The sequence below is a fragment of the Serinus canaria genome, chromosome 6 (assembly GCF_022539315.1).
Source record: "Serinus canaria isolate serCan28SL12 chromosome 6, serCan2020, whole genome shotgun sequence".
Classification (NCBI taxonomy): domain Eukaryota; kingdom Metazoa; phylum Chordata; class Aves; order Passeriformes; family Fringillidae; genus Serinus; species Serinus canaria.
The window spans coordinates 25,152,334-25,172,631 of NC_066320.1; the positions used below are offsets into that span (position 1 = coordinate 25,152,334).

Here is a 20,298-nt window from a genome sequence, read left to right on the forward strand (position 1 = left end):
ATATATTTTTTAGCTACTTTTCTGTAGAATTATGTGAAACTGTTTAGTCATTACTGTTATTAGTCCTAATGTGAGCACGTGCTTTCCCCTCTTACAGGTTTGCAGTGGTGTGGAGTATTTGTCAGTGACTTGTATACTGTTATTATTTGCTTATTATTTTATTTCTACTTCTTTTGATTGGATACATGTAGAAATCAGTGGTCAACAAAGAAACAGCATAAATAGCCAAAATACTTATAAGCCTGTGTACTTCTTAACATCCTTGGAGAGCTACCTAGCAAGATGAAGAGACTAATACCAAGTTTTTTAACAACATCATTATTCTGCACTATGTATGTGTGTATCCGTGTAAAATAGGTTATTCTAGCAAGTTGATTACTCTAGTTCTTCTTGCATATATAGACTGAAAAATACTAGTTGTCAACTGGTACATGCAAATGTTGCTTTGATTCTTAAAAGCCCAAATTTACACTGTCAGCTCACAGTTTGACTGTACTTCTGAAAGAAAATGGAAGTAAATGAGTCAGAACTGAGCTTGTTAACTTCACTCGTGACTTTCAGAGAACTTTTGCAGATCTAAGTTGAAAGATTTTTCCATCTAAACTGCCTGAATCTATGATGTATATTTGGAAGATGATTGCAAATAGTTCTGGAGAAGTAATTTTATATTAGAAAGACCTTGACCTAATCGTCCTACTAATGACTCCATCAAGAAAAGCTGTGTCTGTTCTGCAGGCTATGCAGTACCATGTAAGGCTGTCTAAGCTAGTGTAAAAAGGCTGACTATAGTTTTGGAAACAGTAGAATTCTGGAAACAGTTTTAGGGACAAGCTGAGCTGCCCTGTTCATTTTTACTGGTGAGTGGTGGGGAAATTCATGTCTCAGAGCAAGCTGGTGGACTGGCACTCAGAAGGTGGGTGAGATGGAAGCAGAGCAGCAGCCTGCATTCTACCAAGGTCAGGCTACTCTCTTGGGTGTCTAAAATAAAAGCCCTACTCAGCATCCTCCTGGTTGTGCACCTTGTCTGAAATGTCACTGTGCCTCCTTCCCAGTAGCTGTCAGGGGCCCAGTCCTCACACCATGGGATATTTCCTATCAGACCTTCAGTCTGATGCTTGAAGTGCTGCTTCAGCACAAACAACGGGGGACACAGGTGCTTGGCTAGGCAGGTGAGGTCCCTGAAGACAGAAGGATGCTTGTGCAAACAGGAAATGATTCCCAGCTGAAGGGTGGGTTAGCCAGGCTACATCCTTGCTGTGTGCAGGCACAGCAAGGCAGGTGTCAAGTCCAGCTGTGCTGGCAGGATCGTGGGCAGCCAAGAAGTGCTGTGCTGCTCACTTTGGGATTTGTGCCCCACTGCAGAAAGTCACTGCTCTTAGTGTCTCATGTCTAAAGTTGTCATGGTTCCAAACAAACAAACAAAACAATGCACAAGTACCCAAAGAGCCTACTAAATCCCTGAAACTTTCTCTTGATTGAGCAATGCTGAGTATACAGCTAAATAACATCATTTTTCATTCATCTGACAGTACAGTTTTTCCTTTGTCAGCATTTTCTTGTCAAATACTACATCTGAAATTACCTTTCTTCTTGAAAAATATCTGCTTTGTGCCAGAGCAGCATGTTTGTCATCTCTTTGAAAGCATCTCTCTCCAGTATGACTTACTTGTATGACTTTTGCTTGATCACTTGTGGGCAGTGTAATGCCACACATATATAAATATATTACAATCTCATTAATTAAAGCAAAACCAAACAATTTGGTCTCCAAGCTCTAGTTAGGTTTTTAGAAGCAAGCTCCTGCTGCTCTTGTCAGATCCCAGAATCAGAGCCCTGCGAGCTAATGGTTTTACAGAAATCATTCTTTAAAGTGAAATAAATATCCAATAAATATCATTAATTTAATGGCTCTTATTAAAGGTAAATTGTTGACCACAAGAAGGTGGTGCCCTTCATAGGAGCCCACTGGGATTACCAGAAATGGAAGAAGGTTGTGTTGGCACATGTGGGGTGGTTACCTAACAGTTCCAAGTTCCAGAGGTCTGCAGCAGTGGATGGAATGTAGTGAAATATTCATGGATACCCATGTGGCAGGCTGAAGGCTGCTAGAAAACATCATTATGCACTGGCATGTGGATAAATTGCATATCTGATTTTATGCACTTCATCCATATTCTCACCTGCTTTGCAACTCATCCCAAACCTCCATATTTGCTACTTTCCTGGCTCTTACCTATCTTCTCTTATTTCTAAAACTGTTTTTAAGGGAAAGTGCTTGTTTGATTTAACAAAGCTGTTGATACAACACTAAATCCTCATTTCTAGTAGTCTCAGCAAATGTTTGACATACTACTGCTAGCATTAAAGTGCAAAATTAAGCTCAGAAGAAGGAAAAGAACATTACCAAAAAGCAGAAGAATTAAAAATACAATATGCAATAAACTAAAAATTCTTTCTTTCAAAAATTTCCCAAAATATATTACATTACCTTTTTTTCTGCTGTGGAAGTAATATCACTTGTACAGGTTAAAAAAGCCTCCAGAAGTCTGAATATGACTAATAAAGGGTTTACTATTAATGTTTTTGCAGATCTTTTTTATAGTCCTTGTTGGATTGAAGGAGGAATAATTTAATATAATGCAGTGAACTGGGCAGCCTGGTCCAGTTCTCTGCTACACTTCATCTATAGTTCTTCCTCATGTTGGGCTGAAACTTTGCACATTTCAGTTTATGGCCATTTCTCCCTGTCTTCTACCTCTTCTCCCCCAGTCAGGTTTTTTCCTCTCTCAGTTCTGTGGTTTTTTTCTTTCCTTTTCTTCATCTGCTCCTTTTTCCTGCTGCATAGGTCTTACCAACATCAGCCACAAAAGAGAAAAATCTGACTTTGCTTGTGCATCTTCAGGCTGGTGAGAGGTTCTTCAGCTGTTGGGGGGATGCCACTGAGAGATCCGTGCAACAGATCCATTCAGAGTCAGTCAGGGGGAATTTTTAGAGGACTTATGGAAATCTGGCAAGTCTCAGGTACAAACATGATCCTGACAAAATTATTCTAAAGAGAGCATGGATGTCGGAAGAGTTGGGAATTAGGAGTTTTCAATTGTTCAGCTGAGGAGGCTGTATCAAGCAGAGTCTAGAGGATGTCTTTGTGGGGCTCAGTAGCACTCTCTCTTACTAATCAAAACCTTTTGGTGAGCAGACCCCAGGGATTGGTGGGTTTTGCCCAACAGAGTGGGTGTTTTGAAGGACTGAATTAAAATTCAGTGAAAATTACATTTGTCATACAGAACTCTTTTCTTTCTTTAATTGAGAGCAAGTGCTCTGCCAAGGAAGGCAAACTGAAAGGAGCAATTACTTACAGGGAATAGTCTGGAGTTATAATAGGAGCCAGCTGTGTGGTAAAGACACCAAATGTCTTTTTGGAAGGATCCAGGAGTGTTCACAATCCACCTCAGCTCGTGTTGTGTGCATGTTTGAGTATTGCAACTTTGGGGGAAAGCTGCAAGATGCTGCCAAGAAGTAATGAGAAGGCTAGAAAATGTAACCCATAAGTTTGAAGGAACAGAATTTATTTAGTCTAGGAATGTCAGGACTGCAGTGGTCCTAGGACAGGGGGTGGTTGTAGATAGAGAATAATCTGTTTATCATCTCAAAGGAACAGGCTTTGTCCACAGTGCATAGTATATTAAATTTGATACTATGAAAACTTTTTCATTATATATTCTGCAAGAGTTTATCTCTTGGGCTTGCAGTCACTTTATTCAGAAAAAAAGGAAGGGGTTTTTTCCTTTGGGGAAGGAAAAATAGAGAGGAGATAGCATTCCTTCTAATTTTTGTATGTCTGTGATATTACTTGAGCATGGATAAGCTCCAGTTTTCCAGTTGTTTATAACTTTATCAAATTTGAATGGGTTTTCAGAGGGATGACATTATTTAAAAAATATCCAGCACAGAAAGCAACACATCCTGATTGAATTTCAAGTATCTCTTCCAAAATATGGACAACATTTTAATTACTGATAAAAATGGGTTCAATAATTTTAAAAAATACATTTTATCTTGTTGTGTACTGGGAAATAGTAAATCCTCTGTGACCAAACTCCTCCTTTCTGCCCCACAAATTGCCAGTACCTAGCATACAAAGTTTAGGTCAGATGATTAAGTCTGGCAAAGTTAAAACAACTAAAAACAAAGTCTGTGGGGAAGTTTCATGTAACATTAATAAGAAGCAAAACTACCAGCCCCACCTATAATAGAAATAAGATTATCAAGGCCGGGTTTCCTTGATGTTTCTCAAATGTTTCTACAGGCTTTTAGAGAAGATCTGGAATGCCTTATTCAAGAACAGATGAAGAAGGGCAATAACCCCACTGGACTGCTTGCATTACAGCAGATTGCTGAGTACATTACAGCGAGCACTTTTACAGGTTTTTCCTCATCTTCACTCAGTAAGTGAATTATACATAAACTGCTCCTTTTTTTTTTTTTTTTTTTTTTTTTTTAATTTGTTACCAGGGCTTAGGAATGCTGGGATCTCCTCTTTCCTTGAAAAAAAATTCTGTCAGAGCTTGCTTCAGCTGTGAAGTAGTACAGATGGTGGCCTTAACTTGCCTTTTTAGGCTTCATTCTCTCAAATTCTTTGACTTGTATAATGATATCCAAAATGGTTGGAATCCTCAAACTCAGTTATTCTATAATTTGTTAATAAAAGTTGAACTGACCTAGGGAAAAAAATGTTGTTCCCTGTTACCATTAGGAGTTTAACATGAATATAAACTGAGATGTGAAATACATTACCATTTAGTTTCTTTATTTTTCTACTCTTGCATATAAATTGTTACTAAAAAAAAAACCCCAAGAACTCTGAGGTAGGGAGAATCCCCTGGCAAACTGAATTATCAGATAAACAGCTCCCACAGTTAAGAACAGCTAGCTCCTAGTCTGCCTTTTACTTGTAAAGATGTCACTGGGATCTCACAGTTAACACCCAAGTTCTTTCCAAGTCATGAAGCATTGAGACATTCAAGTCAATTTAAGTTCTGTGGGTGGACATCATATGGGAGCTTACAAGCCTGAAGTACAGTGGCAGCTGTCATCATTCATCATCTTTGGAGATTTGGTCCCAAAATGGTACTTCAGGGTTTATTTAACAAAATGAGTGGAAGGGAACAGAGAGCCCAAATAACCTCGTGTTCATGTCTCTGGTTGGTTACTGAGACTCTGTGTCCCACTGTTGTCTCTGCTGTGTTTGCCAGGGACAATGGGGACAGATCTCAAAGTGCACACTTCTTTTCTTGAAAACCAAAATGACTTTTACCTCTTTTGATCTTAACTTTCCCTCTGAACAAAGGTTGTGAGCTGTCAGAAAACTGTCATGCTTTCATGAAGGGGAGAGGGGTATGTTTGTGTAGTCACAAGTCAAAGAGAGAAATTGATATTTATGATTTCTCTGTTAAGAGGTGATACCTTCTGTCTAAGGGTTTGAGAACTCCTGCACTAATCCTAATTTCTTCATTAGGGCTGAATTGAAGTGCTAAGACTGAGATATCTCATCAAATTAGTTTTGCTGGTATCAGAAGTCTACAAGGAATGTCTTCTCCTGTAACAAAAACAAACCTCAAAATAACATATAAAAATACTGCATTAGTGACCAATGTCTTAGAGCCCAGTTCCAGTCCTATGCAGGATATTGATTCAGGAGTCAGCTCAGGAAAACCTTTATTTGGTCTCATAAGCGCTGGTACTGCTTTGCTAACCATTTAAATACACTGCATCTGGAAGGTCATGGCATAGTTGGAAATACATTTAACTGTCCAACTGGCCTTCATCTGTTTTTGTCTGTTTTTCAGGCCATGGAATGATTACACCCATCAATGACCTACCTGGGGTAGATACCTCCTCATTTGTTAAGGGAGAAAAACTCACTCGTTGCAAGTTAGCCAGTTTATACAGATTGGCTGACTTGTTTGGGTGGGCACATTTGCCAAATACCTATATCACAGTAAGTATTTCAGAGAAAAAAAAACACTTACTTAGAATCTCACCTATTCATTCAAATTATTTTTCCCTCTGATGAATGTAAATTGGATCAGTAATCCATTTCCTGTCTCCTTTGTAGGTAAGAGTGAGCAAAGAACATGACCACATTCTGATTATTCCAAGAGGGCTGTCTTTTTCTGAAGCTTCAGCTTCTAATTTGGTATGTGATTCACCTGCTGTAATAACCAACAAGGCTCATCCTGTTTTCTAAAATACTTTTGTGGCTGCTTATATGGACTTCTGTAATTATGCTGTCGTTTGGGGTTTTTGAATATTTACCCACCAGATGAAAAGCTGATTGACTGCCTAGATAGTAACAGCCTTTGTTGCCACTATTTCTTCTTGGGTTTAGTTTTACTTTCTGTTTCTTTGTCTCAAGCTTCCATGTGGAGCAGCAAAGTTTTGTGTTCCTGTGTGATGAAACTCAGCAATAACCTCCGTGTAGTCTTTTATAACCTGAGAGTGTGGCAATACATGTGAAATTACTCTGTAGGAGTAGTGTTATCAGAATCACCTCTTACCTTTGGAAATGAGCTGATAAAGTCAAATAATCTTCCCCAGGCCCAGTAAATGAGCTGGGTGAAGTTGCAGGCTGGTATTTAGGCAGTGGTAGCTGCTAAATCACACATCTTTTTGTGTAGAACTTGCCATATGCTCTTCATTTCAGTGCATATCTGTAAAAAAGCTGCCTCAAGGTGAAAGAGGGACCAAAATGAGATTGATACTATTACACAGCAAACACTGAACCAAAATACCATAACACATGACCCTGCTGTAGATTTTTGTTGATCCAGGAATTACTATTTTAATGTTCCAATGAATCTGAAAACTCCTTATGCATTGAATATTCTTTCTTGAAATTTCTCAGGCTCTGAGTTTTCCTCATATTTAAAATGTAGGAAATGTTAATGGAATGCATTTTTGAAAATCAGAAATAAGGAAAGGTCAGCTAGACTGGAGTAGACTATATGTTGTATCAGGGTCTTATCCTTACTTCTTCCATGACTGAGCTTCCAACAGGTACAGCAGGTACAGCAGGGTGGTTTATTGGCACACACATTCATGGCTGCCCTCCTGTGTTTTTATGCTCTGAGCCTTGAGTGTGTGTGGGGAAATGTGGTGCTAAATAAGAAAGGAAGGCTATTTTCTAGATAACTGAAGTTGTCACAACCTTTCTGAGTATGATTTGTCTGTTTGCCTTTTTCAGGTCAAGGTGAACATCCTGGGAGATGTAGTGGACCAGGGAAGCACAGCTCTCAGTATTGACAGTGTGGGCTTCAGTCCACATGTGGCCATCTACTCCACCCGCCCCGACGTCAGATGTGTCATACACATCCACACCCCTGCCACAGCTGCTGTAAGTCTTCCTTTGGCACTGACTGAAAGAAAACACCTTTGCCTTATGAACTTAGGGCATATTTCTCCTCACTGCAGTTTCATTTTTGTTTTAATATCGACTCTGCACTGCTAAATAAAAGTGTGAGAGAGGGCTGGGCCACCACAGAGGATTGGCATCGGAATAAACTGATGCTCAGAGATTATTATACTGAGGTTGAGGGGGTTGTAAAGCAAATAGTTTACACAGGCTTCATTTATAGCATCCTAGATAAAAAATGTGCTGTATAAATCATCTTCATTTGCATTATGCAGCTCCATTTTTAAGTGGTTTGATTAGTTGTTACACTTAGTTTAGATTTACCTCAGTATTTAAATGTTATAGTTAACATAAATTTTAAATGGTCTGGATAATAATAAAATGTAAGCAGGCCTGAAAGAATTGGTTTAAAATAACTAAATTCTTATTATTTTATCTAGAAATTCATATATATATATATATATATATATGTATACATACATTCCTTGGCTACAGACAAAATATAAAGGAATGAATAATTTCTTTTATACTAGCTTTTTGAAGTCATAAATGTGAGAAAGAAGGCTAAACCATTAAGTAAGATGAGAATTGAACATGAATAAAATTCACAAAAATTTCCTCCAATAAATATGTGCCTAGACTGGGTAGCAGCACCTCTGTCACCCTATTGCAAATCAGACTGAGGAGAGTTGTTCCTAAGCTCTCCCTATGGAGTTTGTCTCTCTTCTAACAAAGTACACCCTGTTAAGGCTCGGGTGGTTGAGATGTGAGTTTTAAGAGTTCCATTTTTCCCTAATTACCTGCATTTCATTTTCATGAAACAGGTTTCTTCTATGAAGTGTGGCATCCTTCCCATATCACAAGAGGCTCTGATTCTGGGAGATGTTGCTTATTACAACTACCAGGGATCTCTTGATGAACAAGAAGAGAGAATTCAGCTTCAAAAAGTTCTTGGACCCAGTTGCAAGGTATTCAACCTCATTTATGCTCTTCCTAAACAATTTTCATGTCCTGCTCCAGTTTCTACCATTTAACATTAGTGTCTTCATTTACTAGGTATTAGTTTTGAGAAACCATGGTGTGGTAACACTAGGAGAGACACTGGAAGAAGCATTCCACTATATTTTCAATGTGCAACTGGCCTGTGAAACGCAGGTGAGAGAGAATTTATCTGTGTTTCATTTCAAACACTTATGCTGCAGAGTTGCAGATTGTACCCCAGATGGGAATTCCTCTTACATCACACAGTTTTGGAGTTGTGGAATCCAGCAATCCTGTATACCTGGTCAAAGAGAGACTGGAGTGAGCAGGGAATCACTGAGGGAATGGCACAAATACTCACTCTAGGAACACTGACACAGTCTCAGTGAAGTTACACTCCAAAGGGTACAGAAGGTTTTGTTCCATGCTGTGCAGAGTGAGCCTCATGCAGGGAATCTGTCAGATGATAAATTTGCTGGTACTCACTGCATGGGGAAGTGTGACTTAAGATCTCTCGAGAGCCAGCTCCTTTACTGAGGCTGAGTGTTGTGACAAGAAAAGAAGCTTCTCTCTGTGATCTCAGATTTGTGAAACCAAATTAAAAGAGGGTCTTTAGAGCAATGGTAGTGGGTGGCATATTTAAAAATAACTTGAATCACAAATTCAGTGTTTCCATTCTGTCTGACTTTAGCTACCTGGTTAGACATCTAGATGTTACCTGTAACATGTGAGGAGAGACCACTGAAAGTGTTCTCACCTTTTATAAGTTTTAGGCCTGTCCCCAGAAGCTACTTCATCGCTTTGTTCTTGTTCCCCAGTGATCCTGTCCTCCCAAAGAAACATTTGGATGTGTAAATGGCAGGGTCCCATTCCTTTCCTTCCTTGCCCTACCATTCATTTTGAGTTCAGACACTTTCATTTTGCAACAGTGAGAAAAATGAAAGATTTTTAATCTTGTGATGCAGAAAGATGTTTTTAAGGTACACTGAAAGCAAGTGTTTCAATCTACTCCTTTTGAAGTGCAATTAATAGCAGATGATATAAAGCAGATGACTGCTTTCTGTAGCAGTCACTTGCTATGTATTTTAATGCATTTTTGGACAGTAGAAAACTACCTTGAGAAGTAACTACAGCCTGTATTTAAGCAACCTTCTGCAAATTCAGAAAAGCAGAGAATACAAAAGCTTTTTCACAAATGAAATGCACTTCTTGATGTCTCCAGGTTCATGCCTTGGCTGGAGCAGGTGGGATAGACAATCTCCTACTACTGGATCTGCAGAAGTTCAAGCCTTCCACACACGCCGTGGCAGCAATGGGAGGAGGTGGAGTTAATATGGCTTCACAACAAAAATGGAAAGTTGGGGAGCAGGAATTTGAAGCACTCATGAGGATGCTGGACAACCTGGTGAGAGCCTGTTGCTGGTGGTATCTACGTAGTCCTGTAAGGTTCTGAGTGTAGGATTAGATTCTCTAAAGCAAATAATTTTTTAGTCACACTATTTCTGACAGCAGTATTCTGTCTTAATAAAAATTTATAATGCTTTGAGCTTCAATTTTGTCCCACCATTCTTACAAATGTATAGTAACTTAATAGTAAAAATTTTTGTTTTAATTTTTTAAATATTGTTTTCTTCCTTTCCTCCTCCACAGGGATACAGAACTGGCTATGCCTATAGGCAACCATTAGTCAGGGAGAAACCTAGACATAAGAGTGATGTTGAGATCCCAGCCACTGTGACTGCCTTTTCCTTTGAAGATGATACAGTCCCACTTTCCCCCCTGAAATTCCTTGCACAGAGGCAACAGAGAGAGAAGACAAGATGGCTGAACTCTCCAAACACATACTTGAAAGTTAATGTGCCTGAGGAGTCCTGGAACGGGGAAGCCAGTCCCAGGACTAAGATCACGGTATGTTGATGTGTTGGACAGTCACTTTGGTTTTGCCCTACTTGAAAGTAAGTTATGCACAGTTTATATGAGGAAATCTTGAATAGGATTAGCAAATAAGTTTATTGAGCAAATTAAAATAGGCTTTTCAGAGCCTTAATGACATTGGTACTAAGGATTGGTACTACTCTTAGAGGAGAGAGGGGTTGACTGTAAGAGTAACACTTCATGATAAAATTTAACAATTATTTCACAGTTCTAACCATCTCTTCTTATTCCTGAAGTAGAAAACAGTTTTTCTACCACTTCTTCTTGTGCTATTAGTTATCCACCAAATATAGTAAGGCTTTAAGTCAACCGTGGGTTGTTCTTTTACATGAGGGAGACACGAGCTCTAATTCATCTCTTGCTGTCCTCTCTCTATTTGTGAGCCTACTGAAAACAGCTTTTGAAAGGTCTCTTCGTGCTACAGGCTTTTAATGATGATGAAGATTTTCCCCCTCCTGCAGCTCAGCAAGATGCCTTCACTTAGTTTCCTGCCTGCAGAGAGGTGGCCCTCGTGGGACTACAGAGCGTGTTATTGCTCTTCAGCTACTCCCAGTACAACTGTAAAAGCATCAGCTCCTCCTGCTGGCAGGCTGGCAGGTTTCTAAACTTGAGTTTGGGAAAAACACCCTCAGAACCCCGCCTGAGGACGGAAAAAAACAGCAGTCAATGTGTGGACAGCAGAGGTGGAAGCTGGTTGCATGAACAAGGGCTCTGGATTGACATGCCAGTTACTAGAAAGTGTGATCCTTTCTAAATACAGCATCCTTAGAACACAGCTAACACTGCATTTTTCAGGAATGTGTGTCATATTCAAGGCAAACACACCTGTAAAGGAATTGGGATTTTTTTTTTAGGTGCCATGTGGAATTGAAAATAAAGTCAGAAAGTCCTTTTTTGATATCTCTTCTTTAACAGTAAGACAACACAGAGAATTGTTCCTTTCCATCATACTGGGCATTTTAGCTTCTGGTTTTTTTTTTTCCCTCTTTAAGTGGATGAAAGCTGATGACTCCTCCAAGACTAGTGGAGGAACGCCAATCAAAATTGAAGATCCAAACCAATTTGTTCCTCTAAACACGAACCCAAGTGAAGTGTTGGAAAAGAGAAATAAGGTAAAATGAACTAAAAATTGTAACATTTCCAAATAAAATTATGTGTTCAAGTAATGATTCAGAAAAGCAGTAAAATAACGTTTTCAAATGTTTTGATTTTATTAAGAAGGTTCTTACACTATATGTGATTTTTGGCACCAAAAACATGTATTTAAATGTGTGATATACATAAAATCTGTAGAAACGTATGTAATATTTATATATTTAAATTTTGAGTGCAATAGTCTGATGAAAGATGAGTGTTAACTCTGGAAATGATAGATTGGGAATGGTAGTCCCTGTTATTTAGCATTTTATTTAGTAGATAATTAGGTGTCAACACCAACAGAATTGCTGTGCATCATCTGCAGCATGATTCAATCTCAGACTCTAATCTTGTTCTCTTCTGTTTTAATTTGCCTAGTGCTTGTTAAGCTGGAATTTCTAATGGCAGTAAAAAAAAAAAAAAAAAGAAAATGAGAGATTGTTGTTGGATCTCTCTGTAAACAGAAATATCTCTCTGCTTTTCTCTCCCAGCATGAATGACACTGATTATCAGACTGACCAAATACTCCACCCTCAGCATAACTATATTAACAGATATTCAGGACACTTTTCATTGGATTGCATATTTTTTTCTTTTTTGGAAAGCACTATATCAGTGTCCTTGGGGACTGAAGTGGAGTTAGAAGGAGCAACTCCCTTCCTCAGAACTGGAAAGGCACCCTCTAATCATCCAGAGAATAATAATACATGTCCCAGGCAATGATTTTTAAATTCATGCATGTCACTGGCTCACAGAATTTATTCCTAATTTTCTGCTGTAGGATTTTTTTTATATGATCTATATTGGTATTTATATCTGATCTGTCAATCTCTTAAGCTCTGAAAATTAGAAGTTAGAGCTGTTAATTTAGGGAAAACAATAAACTATTCACTGAAGGAAAAACTTTACCAACCTTTGTGAGCACAGAGTTTCCTCCAATAGCTGGACATGCATCCTTTATAAGGGGGTGAGGACAGTTCAGGGGCTATTCCTGGGAGCTTATTTCTAAATATTGGCTTACATGAAGTGCAAGAACTGGGACTGGGTAAATATTTGTAAGCACTGAAAGAGCCAAATGTCATATACTGTGTATTCAGAGGTGGAAGAAGAGTTCTTAATTTTTAGGTGCAGCAGCACACAGCTTGACTCTCCAGCCATTCACTCCTGCCCGTGTTAGTGGCTTTGCAAAGCTGATGGGCACAGGGTTTGTTAGAGAAATATCTTTTTCTAACCTGGTTTATTTTCTCTCTATAGATAAGGGAGCAAAACCGATATGACCTTAAGACAGCAGGACCTCAGTCTCAATTGCTCGCAGGGATTGTTGTGGATAAAAAGCCAAGTTCAGTGAGTACAACATAATTAACTAATTTACAGCTGTTCAGGTTATTTGGCTGCCTGCCTTTCAAATGTCAGCTTGGGCCATTTTTATTCTAAATATTTTGTTAGAACTGATTATTTTAATGTCAGTTTTAGAGGTGTGATACATCTTATTCATGTTTAATTTTACAGGTTTAAAAAGTTAGTTTCAAATTGAGATCTGCATGTTAAGTCTGCCACCATTAATGTTAATGAAGTAGGATCCTTGTCTAAGCTCATTTAAGTGAGAGAGGAAGAACTTTGGAATGTATGGGGCCAAAAATAGCCTTCATTAGTCTGTGGAAGTGATGCTTAGGATAACAACTGAGTCCAAGAAGTAGCTGAGTTTAAAAGGTGGGATTTGACAATGTGAAAGGCAGCTTTCATTAGAAATAGGCTTCTTGTTGGGAGAGAGGGTTTCCAGTTTCTTACCTGCCCATATTAATCTTTTCTTGAATAGAATATATTCCAAACACTATAGATATCCCTAATAAGGTTATCCAACATACTGTGGTGGATTGGAATTCTAAGAGTTTCCAGCTATCCAACAGTTAGTACATCTGTGTTTTAATTCTGTATTCCCTGACAAAACTTTGTCATCAAACTTTGGCCAAAAAAAAAAAAAAAAAGGAAAAAAGACCTGAACTTTTTTTAGTTTTTTAACTGTTATATTTTTTAACTGTTAAAATCTGTGGCTTTCTCCTTCCCAGCCAGTGCAGTTTGATGATGAGCATGCGCCGCCAGCACCACCCAACCCGTTCAGCCACCTCACCGAAAAGGAACTGGAAGAGTACAAGAAAACCATTGAGCGCAAGCAGCAGGGGTTGGAAGGTCAGCAATGTGGTTTGAATTGCTGGGGTTTACATTTTAATAATAAGCTTGAAAATATCTACTGTAAAAAATGTGTTCATGTTAATTATTAGCATATACTGCTGGAAACTAGCTTAGAACGAATCATTCCTTGAGGTGGTAGAATTCTTTTTTTAAATGTGGTTTGTTCTTTTATTTTAGTTAGTGCTGAAATTAAAGCAATTAAAGTTTGCAGAGAAATGGGGTTGACTAAAACACAATTAACCATAATGAATTTTTATGTCAGAATCATAGAATAACTTAAGGTGGAAGAGTCCACAAAAGTCATGTTAATCCAGCTCCTCCTCAGAGCTGATACAAAAGTTAGATCAAGTATCCAAGTCTGTGCCCAACTGAGCAAAAGTTTACTGAGATGTTTGGCCCTGGCTTCTGTAATTTTGCTTCTGTTCTCTGAGTGTGCAAGTCTCATCTACTTTCACTTTTCATATCTTCTTCCAATACTTCTATTCCATAGAGAATTACTAATTCAGGGTTGATTTTAATTTTTAACAATAACACTGTGAATTCTTCTTCACTAATACTGTGCAATAAAACAACTGCTATATGTCACACTCAGGATATAGTGTAATGGTTTACTGTACCAGCAGACTGTGACAAAATAAAACCATGGGGCTTGGAATACAGTCCTGCCACCTTTTTTAATGCTTTCTAATAAAGAACTAATATATACCAGTTTTTATCAGATAAAACAAATCTGTAATTCTTTAGAGTTTCAACTGTGTCTTGAAATTTTGTGCTGTTGTCAGCATGAGCAACACAAAGCTGTAGCAGACCTGTAAATCTTGTAGCATCAACACTGACACTCTTGCTTGATTTTCACTTTTGCTTGGCTACTAACTCACATCTTGTCCTGCAGATGCTGAACAGGAATTATTCTCAGATGACGGTTCATCTGTGTCACAAATTCAGTCACAAACTCAATCCCCGCAAAATGTCCCAGAAAGATTAGAAGGTATTCCATGCAATTTCTGTTTATGTCAAGGGCTCCAATAACCCACGTCCTTGACTCTTCTGCTGCACTTTTACACTTGCATGAAGTCAACTGAGTCACAAGGAGCCCTCTTTTGCAAAGTTTGGGTGGTACTCTGTCCGGAAAACTATTTTTTCCCAATACAACAATCTGACAAACAGAAAACAACTCAGGGCGTGCTGAAACTTAGGTATTAACCAAGTGGAGCAAATAGATATTATATTTGATTTTACTGAAAATGTTAAGAATAGTTCTTTTGCTTAAGACTTTTCCAGAAGTCTAAGTAGGCATTTTAAAAGGCAAGTTCTCCAATGCCTTCTGTATGGATTGGCTGTGTTTTCATAAATCAGCCTCTTGCAGTAAAATGTAATTCTCACTGTGCTTGAGGCTCTGTATGCTGTGTAGACTATATTTGTACATACTCTATACAGTTTGACCTGTGCATGCACCTGGCAAAGATAAGGTTAAATTTTTCATCCCATTTTCCCTTAATGACATTTTGACTGTGTTGTCTGCTTACAGCAACTAAGACTGTGGATAAAGGGGAGGAAACCACATCTAAGCACTTCGGGTTTCATTCTTTGGATCACAGTCCAGACTCGCAGGCTTTGTCTCCACACTGGGGTTTTTTGCCTGAAAGTGTACATAAATAATTGCAAAATCATTTGCTCTTCCAGAAAATCATGAGGATTTCTACACCCAGAATGCCAACCTAATATCCGTGGAGATGCCAGTTGTGGTGGTGAATGGGAAGGAAGATGCACACGATGTGGAAGAAGATCTCACCAGGAGGGTCAGTCAGTTGAGTACTGTGGAGAGCGTGGAGATTACCATTAAAGGCTCTGAAAAGATAGAAGAGGCTCTGTCCCCTGAAGGGTCACCTTCCAAATCTCCTTCAAAGAAAAAGAAGAAATTCCGCACCCCATCCTTCCTGAAAAAGAGTAAAAAGAAGGAGAAGGTAGAAGCGTAAGTGCAGTTCTGTTGTGAGGAGACATTGCACATTTTAAACCTTTAAGTTGACCATTAACAGCGTAGTGTTAGGGGTGTGCAGTAACTGGACTTTTAACCTAAGCAAGTAGAAACTGGAAGAGGTTTTGCTTTAAAGAAACCAAACAAAGAGACAAACAAGAAAACCTTTCATGTTAATTGCAAATTAATTCATCTCTCACTTAGCTGTGTCCAAAATTGCTGTGAGGGTTGGAAACATTGATTAGTATCATGTAGAACTACACTGGCAGGTGCTCAATTACCATCATAGCAAGGTCAAATACCATCACAGTATGCAGCAGCAAGTTCTGCTCGGAGTATTTTGCAGACCTGAAAATTTTCAGTACAGTTAAAGTCTTTATTAAAGTTACTGTTGAGTGATCATATGACTTTTTAAAACTGCTGTCTCATTTGGAAACCAGATCATACATTTTGTATTGTGGTTTTTGACCATAAATTTTATGTTTCTGTACCCCTATTTGAGTGGGTACATATTAACAGCACACCTTTACATCTTTTTTAAGATTAGCTCATATAGAAATAATATACACTGGCACATAATACTAAGGGAAAAACTGTGTAAGAGAAAGTTTATTTGGAATTATACAAAATGTCTAAAGAATTCCATTATTCAATAACTTTTTGCCAAATATTTCATTTTAGTGAAATATAATTTTTGAAGACTTCTTTTTTATTCTATCAGTTGGGGCGGGGGAAACCCTTATTTTTCAAGAGGGGGGATTTTATACACTTAACATTGATAATTTAGTTTAACTGACGAAACAAAAAGAAGATTTTATATGTTCAAATGTTTGTATACCATTCAGTATAAAGGTATTATAAGCATGTGAACCAAGCATTTAATAGTTAGAGTGTATTTAAGAATGCTTGGTTTAGAGTATACTTAAATATAATTCAGGAATCCAGGGACTTCAAAATCAAAGGATAAAAGCATATAAAATTGAACTGGATTCATGTTTAAAAATTATTTGTGGGTTGTTCTTTTTCTCTCTCATGGTATTGCTAATGAATGAAGAAAAATAATCTCTTAACATAACCAAATGAAGGAAACAAAAATGTTAAAAGGGAAAGTGAAATAGTAGGGAAATAGGAGGAGACAAAGAAAGTAAAAGTTCGGTGATTATTTTTTTTAAATATATGATACGGATTGCGGGATATTTTTATGAAATCAGCAGAGTGACATTTCCATATTAGATGTTTTAAATAATTTGTGTGGATTCATGCAGAGTGCAACACTTTGGGTTTTTTCTTCAGTTACATTCAAATTGTAAAAGGGTCTCGTGAATCTGTGTTGTCCTTTGGATGAACCCAGAGCAAATCAGAGCCTAGTGCCATGGGTAAGGGTGGTACTGCCACTTACTCATTTTTACTTGTGTTGTCATTTTAGTACTTTTACTGTATTGTAAATACAAACTAAACATAGAGATTAACATAGGGGTTTCTTCGCTGTGTCAAATGTCTGTAAATCAGTCATCGCAATAGGAAGTACATCTTTTAAGATCCATGTGATTCCCAAATTACCGGTTGAAATATTATACAATATATAATTGTTAAATATGGCTGGAGAGTGGTTTGGCATGCAAAAATGTTGATTATAGCATGTTTGGGGGCTGGTTAGCTTTGACCGTGTAAGTGTGATAATGCAATGTTGGAATGGATCCTGGAAACAATTTTCTAGCTGTCACTAAATACTGGAATCAGTGTTTTTAATCATAGTGGAAACTTTCAGTTGCTTACTTTGTTTTTTATGTTCTACATTATTTGTGTTGTATTACAACATATGTAGAAACAGTAACCTGTGAACTACGCTTTTCATAACTTTTTTAAAAATATATCTAAATGAATGCAATGTGCATAAATATTTTTTAAAATGCAACCGTGAACTATTTGCACCTTTTGCTAATGCCTCTATTTACTTGCTTTGGCATAAAGAATGAGCCAGCCAACTCTTGTGTCCTGTGGAAAATATATAAATGTTATCTGAAATTGCTCATAGATGTAATGCTAATTAATGTTAAATCACAAATAAACAGTATTTTAAATAGATGGATTTCATATAGCAGCCTTTTTTTTAATGCACTTACATCTCTTGCTTGTAGAGAAGATGCTTTGATTTTGCACATTGCTTCTCAAGAATTTATTCTGGAGAGGACTTCTTGCTTGTGCTTATCCTGAGAATTCTGGAAGAAAATAACCTGATCTTGTGTTGAACAGCTTTTGTCTCTTTCACAGGTGCTGGAGAGGAAAGAGGGCAAGCCCTTGGTAAAAGGCAGGGCACTGCCAGGCAGTTGTTCTGAGCCCACGGGGTCTGTGCTTGCCCATCCTGGGCTGCCTCCTGCTCTGCAGCACCATGGCATCACAGGTGACATGAGGGACTGGGGTGGTTTTAGTGCTAAGTACAGAGCAAGGAAATAGCTCAAAGAAATTGCCCTTTTTAAATTATTAATAAAACAAAGGTTTTCTTATAGAAAAAGCTTAATGCAAAGTTATTTGAAGATATCTGTGTCATGCCCTGCCAACATACGGTGTGTCGGAGCCTGTGAAGCTGCAGAAGTTGCAGTGTTTTGTTTTTGTAGCTGTATCAACTCTGTGAAATGTCTTTGAGGACTGCACAAATGTTTATTTTCCTTGTCCTTCCACAAATCAGCCTTTTGTTTCTGTTTACAAGAAAGTCAAAATTTAGTCCTCTGAGTCTGGTGACAGTTTGATGAACTCGGTCCCCATGTCGTAGAATAATTTTGGTTTAGCATTTTAAATAAGGCTTGACCAAGATTTTAGTATTTTTCTGACTAAAATTTGTCTCCAGAAGCATCTACAATCTATTTAGTACTGCACTAATGTGAAAGTAAACAGTGTATCCACCTGGAGGAGCATCCACTGTAAGGCCAAGGGCATACATAATTTACTTCTTCAGGATCTTTTTATTCCCAAGAGTCTACAAACCACATCAGACTCTTCATTTTCACTTAAATCTTACTCTTTCACAGTGTTATTCAAAGGATCTGAGATGTTACAAGCCAAAGCATGGAAATAAAGTAGATGTTTGTAACAGGCATAATAAACATTAAAACAAGTTTTGGGAAGTAGGAGCCCTTGGAAAGATGAGCTTCAAAATGGATCATTAATATGATAGGAAATAATTATTGTCATTAGGCTGCTTAACCCAAGAGAAAGCAATAGAGAGAAGCAGTGTTTACTGTGAGGAATTGCATGCAAGTAATCACCCAAGAACATTAAAAAGGATTTATAAAGCTGTACATCCAGGTGATCACCTGTTGCTGTCTTTTACAGACTTCTAGCTGTTCTGGAGATAAGTGTTACGTAGCAAAGCAGATTTTGCAGAATCTGCAGATCTTGCAGATCTTGTAGAATGAGCTGTATTAGGCTTTAGATGCCACAAGGAGACAGAATAATGTCATGGTTAGGGCTGTAATAGGCCATTTTGACTCATATTTTCCTGCCTTACCAGTTGAGTCCATTACACACTGTCGAGCATGTGGCATAAATTGCTGTCATCTCTGGGGCAAATAGTTGAGGATTTTCAATTTTCTACATATCCAGTTTGCAAAACTGTTGAGTTTTCACTATTTGAGCCCATGGAAACTTCTCAAACAGGATGTACTGGGGTGTATCCAAGGCCAGTGAGAAAGGGCCCGGTGTCCCATGCTGTGCACGTGGGTCTGATGGAAACTTCTGACATGAGCGCCGATGTTCTCTCTCTTCCTTTCTGCAGACTGGCAGGGAAACACATCCCTCACCCACGGGGCTGCTGTGTGGGTTGGTGTTTGTCCTTTCAAAGACCCAGGGTGTTACCAGAGGTGCAGGGCTCTGAAAGGCAGTGGCCAGAAGCTGCCTGGCCGTGTGTGTGTGGGCAGCTGGAGCAGGGCCAGCCTGGCCGTGGGCGTTGCCACGGGCACGGCAGCGTGCTGGGAGCACCAGGACAGCATTCAGTGAGGGTGGGCACTTCTGGCATGTTGGCTGTCACACAGCCTGCAGGAACTGCTCTGCCAGAGACTTGCAGCTTGGCCAAACTTGCACAGACTCTTGGGGAAATAGTAGAAAGCCCAACCACAATGTAAACATTGCTCAGCCCTTCACCACAGTTTCTAATCTCAATTTCAAAGCCAGCAATCATTAGTTTCCAAGAGAAAAGATTGACAGAATACAATATGAAAAAACTTGCGTTTTTGTACAGCCTTGTCCTTTGGAAGTGTTGGGGTACAGTAGCTGTACTTTTTACATGTGCCAGCAGTACGTGCAAACACACCCAGGCGGTTTTCATGTGGAGCAGCACACAGCATGGATGGCTTCGGTCAAATCTGATCAACTTAAACGCAAACTAAATGAAGCCTGATGATGGGAACTGGAGGTTGAACAAGAGTTCACACTCTGAAATTGTGGTTGAGAGTTCCAAAGTCAAACAGAGCCTCTGGGAGGTGAGAATTCAAGCGGCCTTTAGGTGGCATCAGACCCTCGCGTTTGCTGCCTTTGTTCCCCACAGTCGCAAAGCCACCAACAAAGCGCTTTCAAAGAAGGTATTTTTGGTGGAGATTTTGTGGGCTCTGTTCCAGTTCCAGTGCAGAGAGATGAAAGCAGACATCTGGCTGCCGGACTCATTTTCTGTATTGAT

At 38.7% G+C, this 20,298-nt stretch overlaps 2 protein-coding genes across 11 annotated transcripts in view; both read left to right on the forward strand.

Annotated features, from left to right (window-relative positions):
• The window catches only part of ADD3 (adducin 3), a 90,672-nt gene extending 72,577 nt beyond the window's left edge, over positions 1-18,095 (forward strand). For 2 of the 6 annotated variants that reach the window (XM_050976252.1, XM_050976254.1), the window contains 13 exons: positions 4,307-4,445; positions 5,847-5,998; positions 6,116-6,196; positions 7,244-7,393; positions 8,236-8,379; positions 8,468-8,566; positions 9,615-9,797; positions 10,043-10,300; positions 11,320-11,439; positions 12,719-12,808; positions 13,531-13,651; positions 15,338-15,626; positions 17,901-18,095. In XM_050976252.1, the coding sequence (XP_050832209.1) occupies positions 4,307-4,445; positions 5,847-5,998; positions 6,116-6,196; positions 7,244-7,393; positions 8,236-8,379; positions 8,468-8,566; positions 9,615-9,797; positions 10,043-10,300; positions 11,320-11,439; positions 12,719-12,808; positions 13,531-13,651; positions 15,338-15,626; positions 17,901-17,934 (1,860 nt within the window). In that variant the 3' untranslated portion in view covers positions 17,935-18,095. Of the gene's footprint in view, positions 1-4,303; positions 4,446-5,846; positions 5,999-6,115; positions 6,197-7,243; positions 7,394-8,235; positions 8,380-8,467; positions 8,567-9,614; positions 9,798-10,042; positions 10,301-11,319; positions 11,440-12,718; positions 12,809-13,530; positions 13,652-15,337; positions 17,715-17,900 lie in introns of those variants that run through there. The other 4 variants (XM_050976250.1, XM_050976251.1, XM_050976253.1 and 1 more) reach the window with 4 other exon arrangements.
• The window catches only part of SMC3 (structural maintenance of chromosomes 3), a 1,169,611-nt gene that overhangs the window by 917,885 nt on the left and 231,428 nt on the right, over positions 1-20,298 (forward strand). The window lies entirely within an intron of this gene.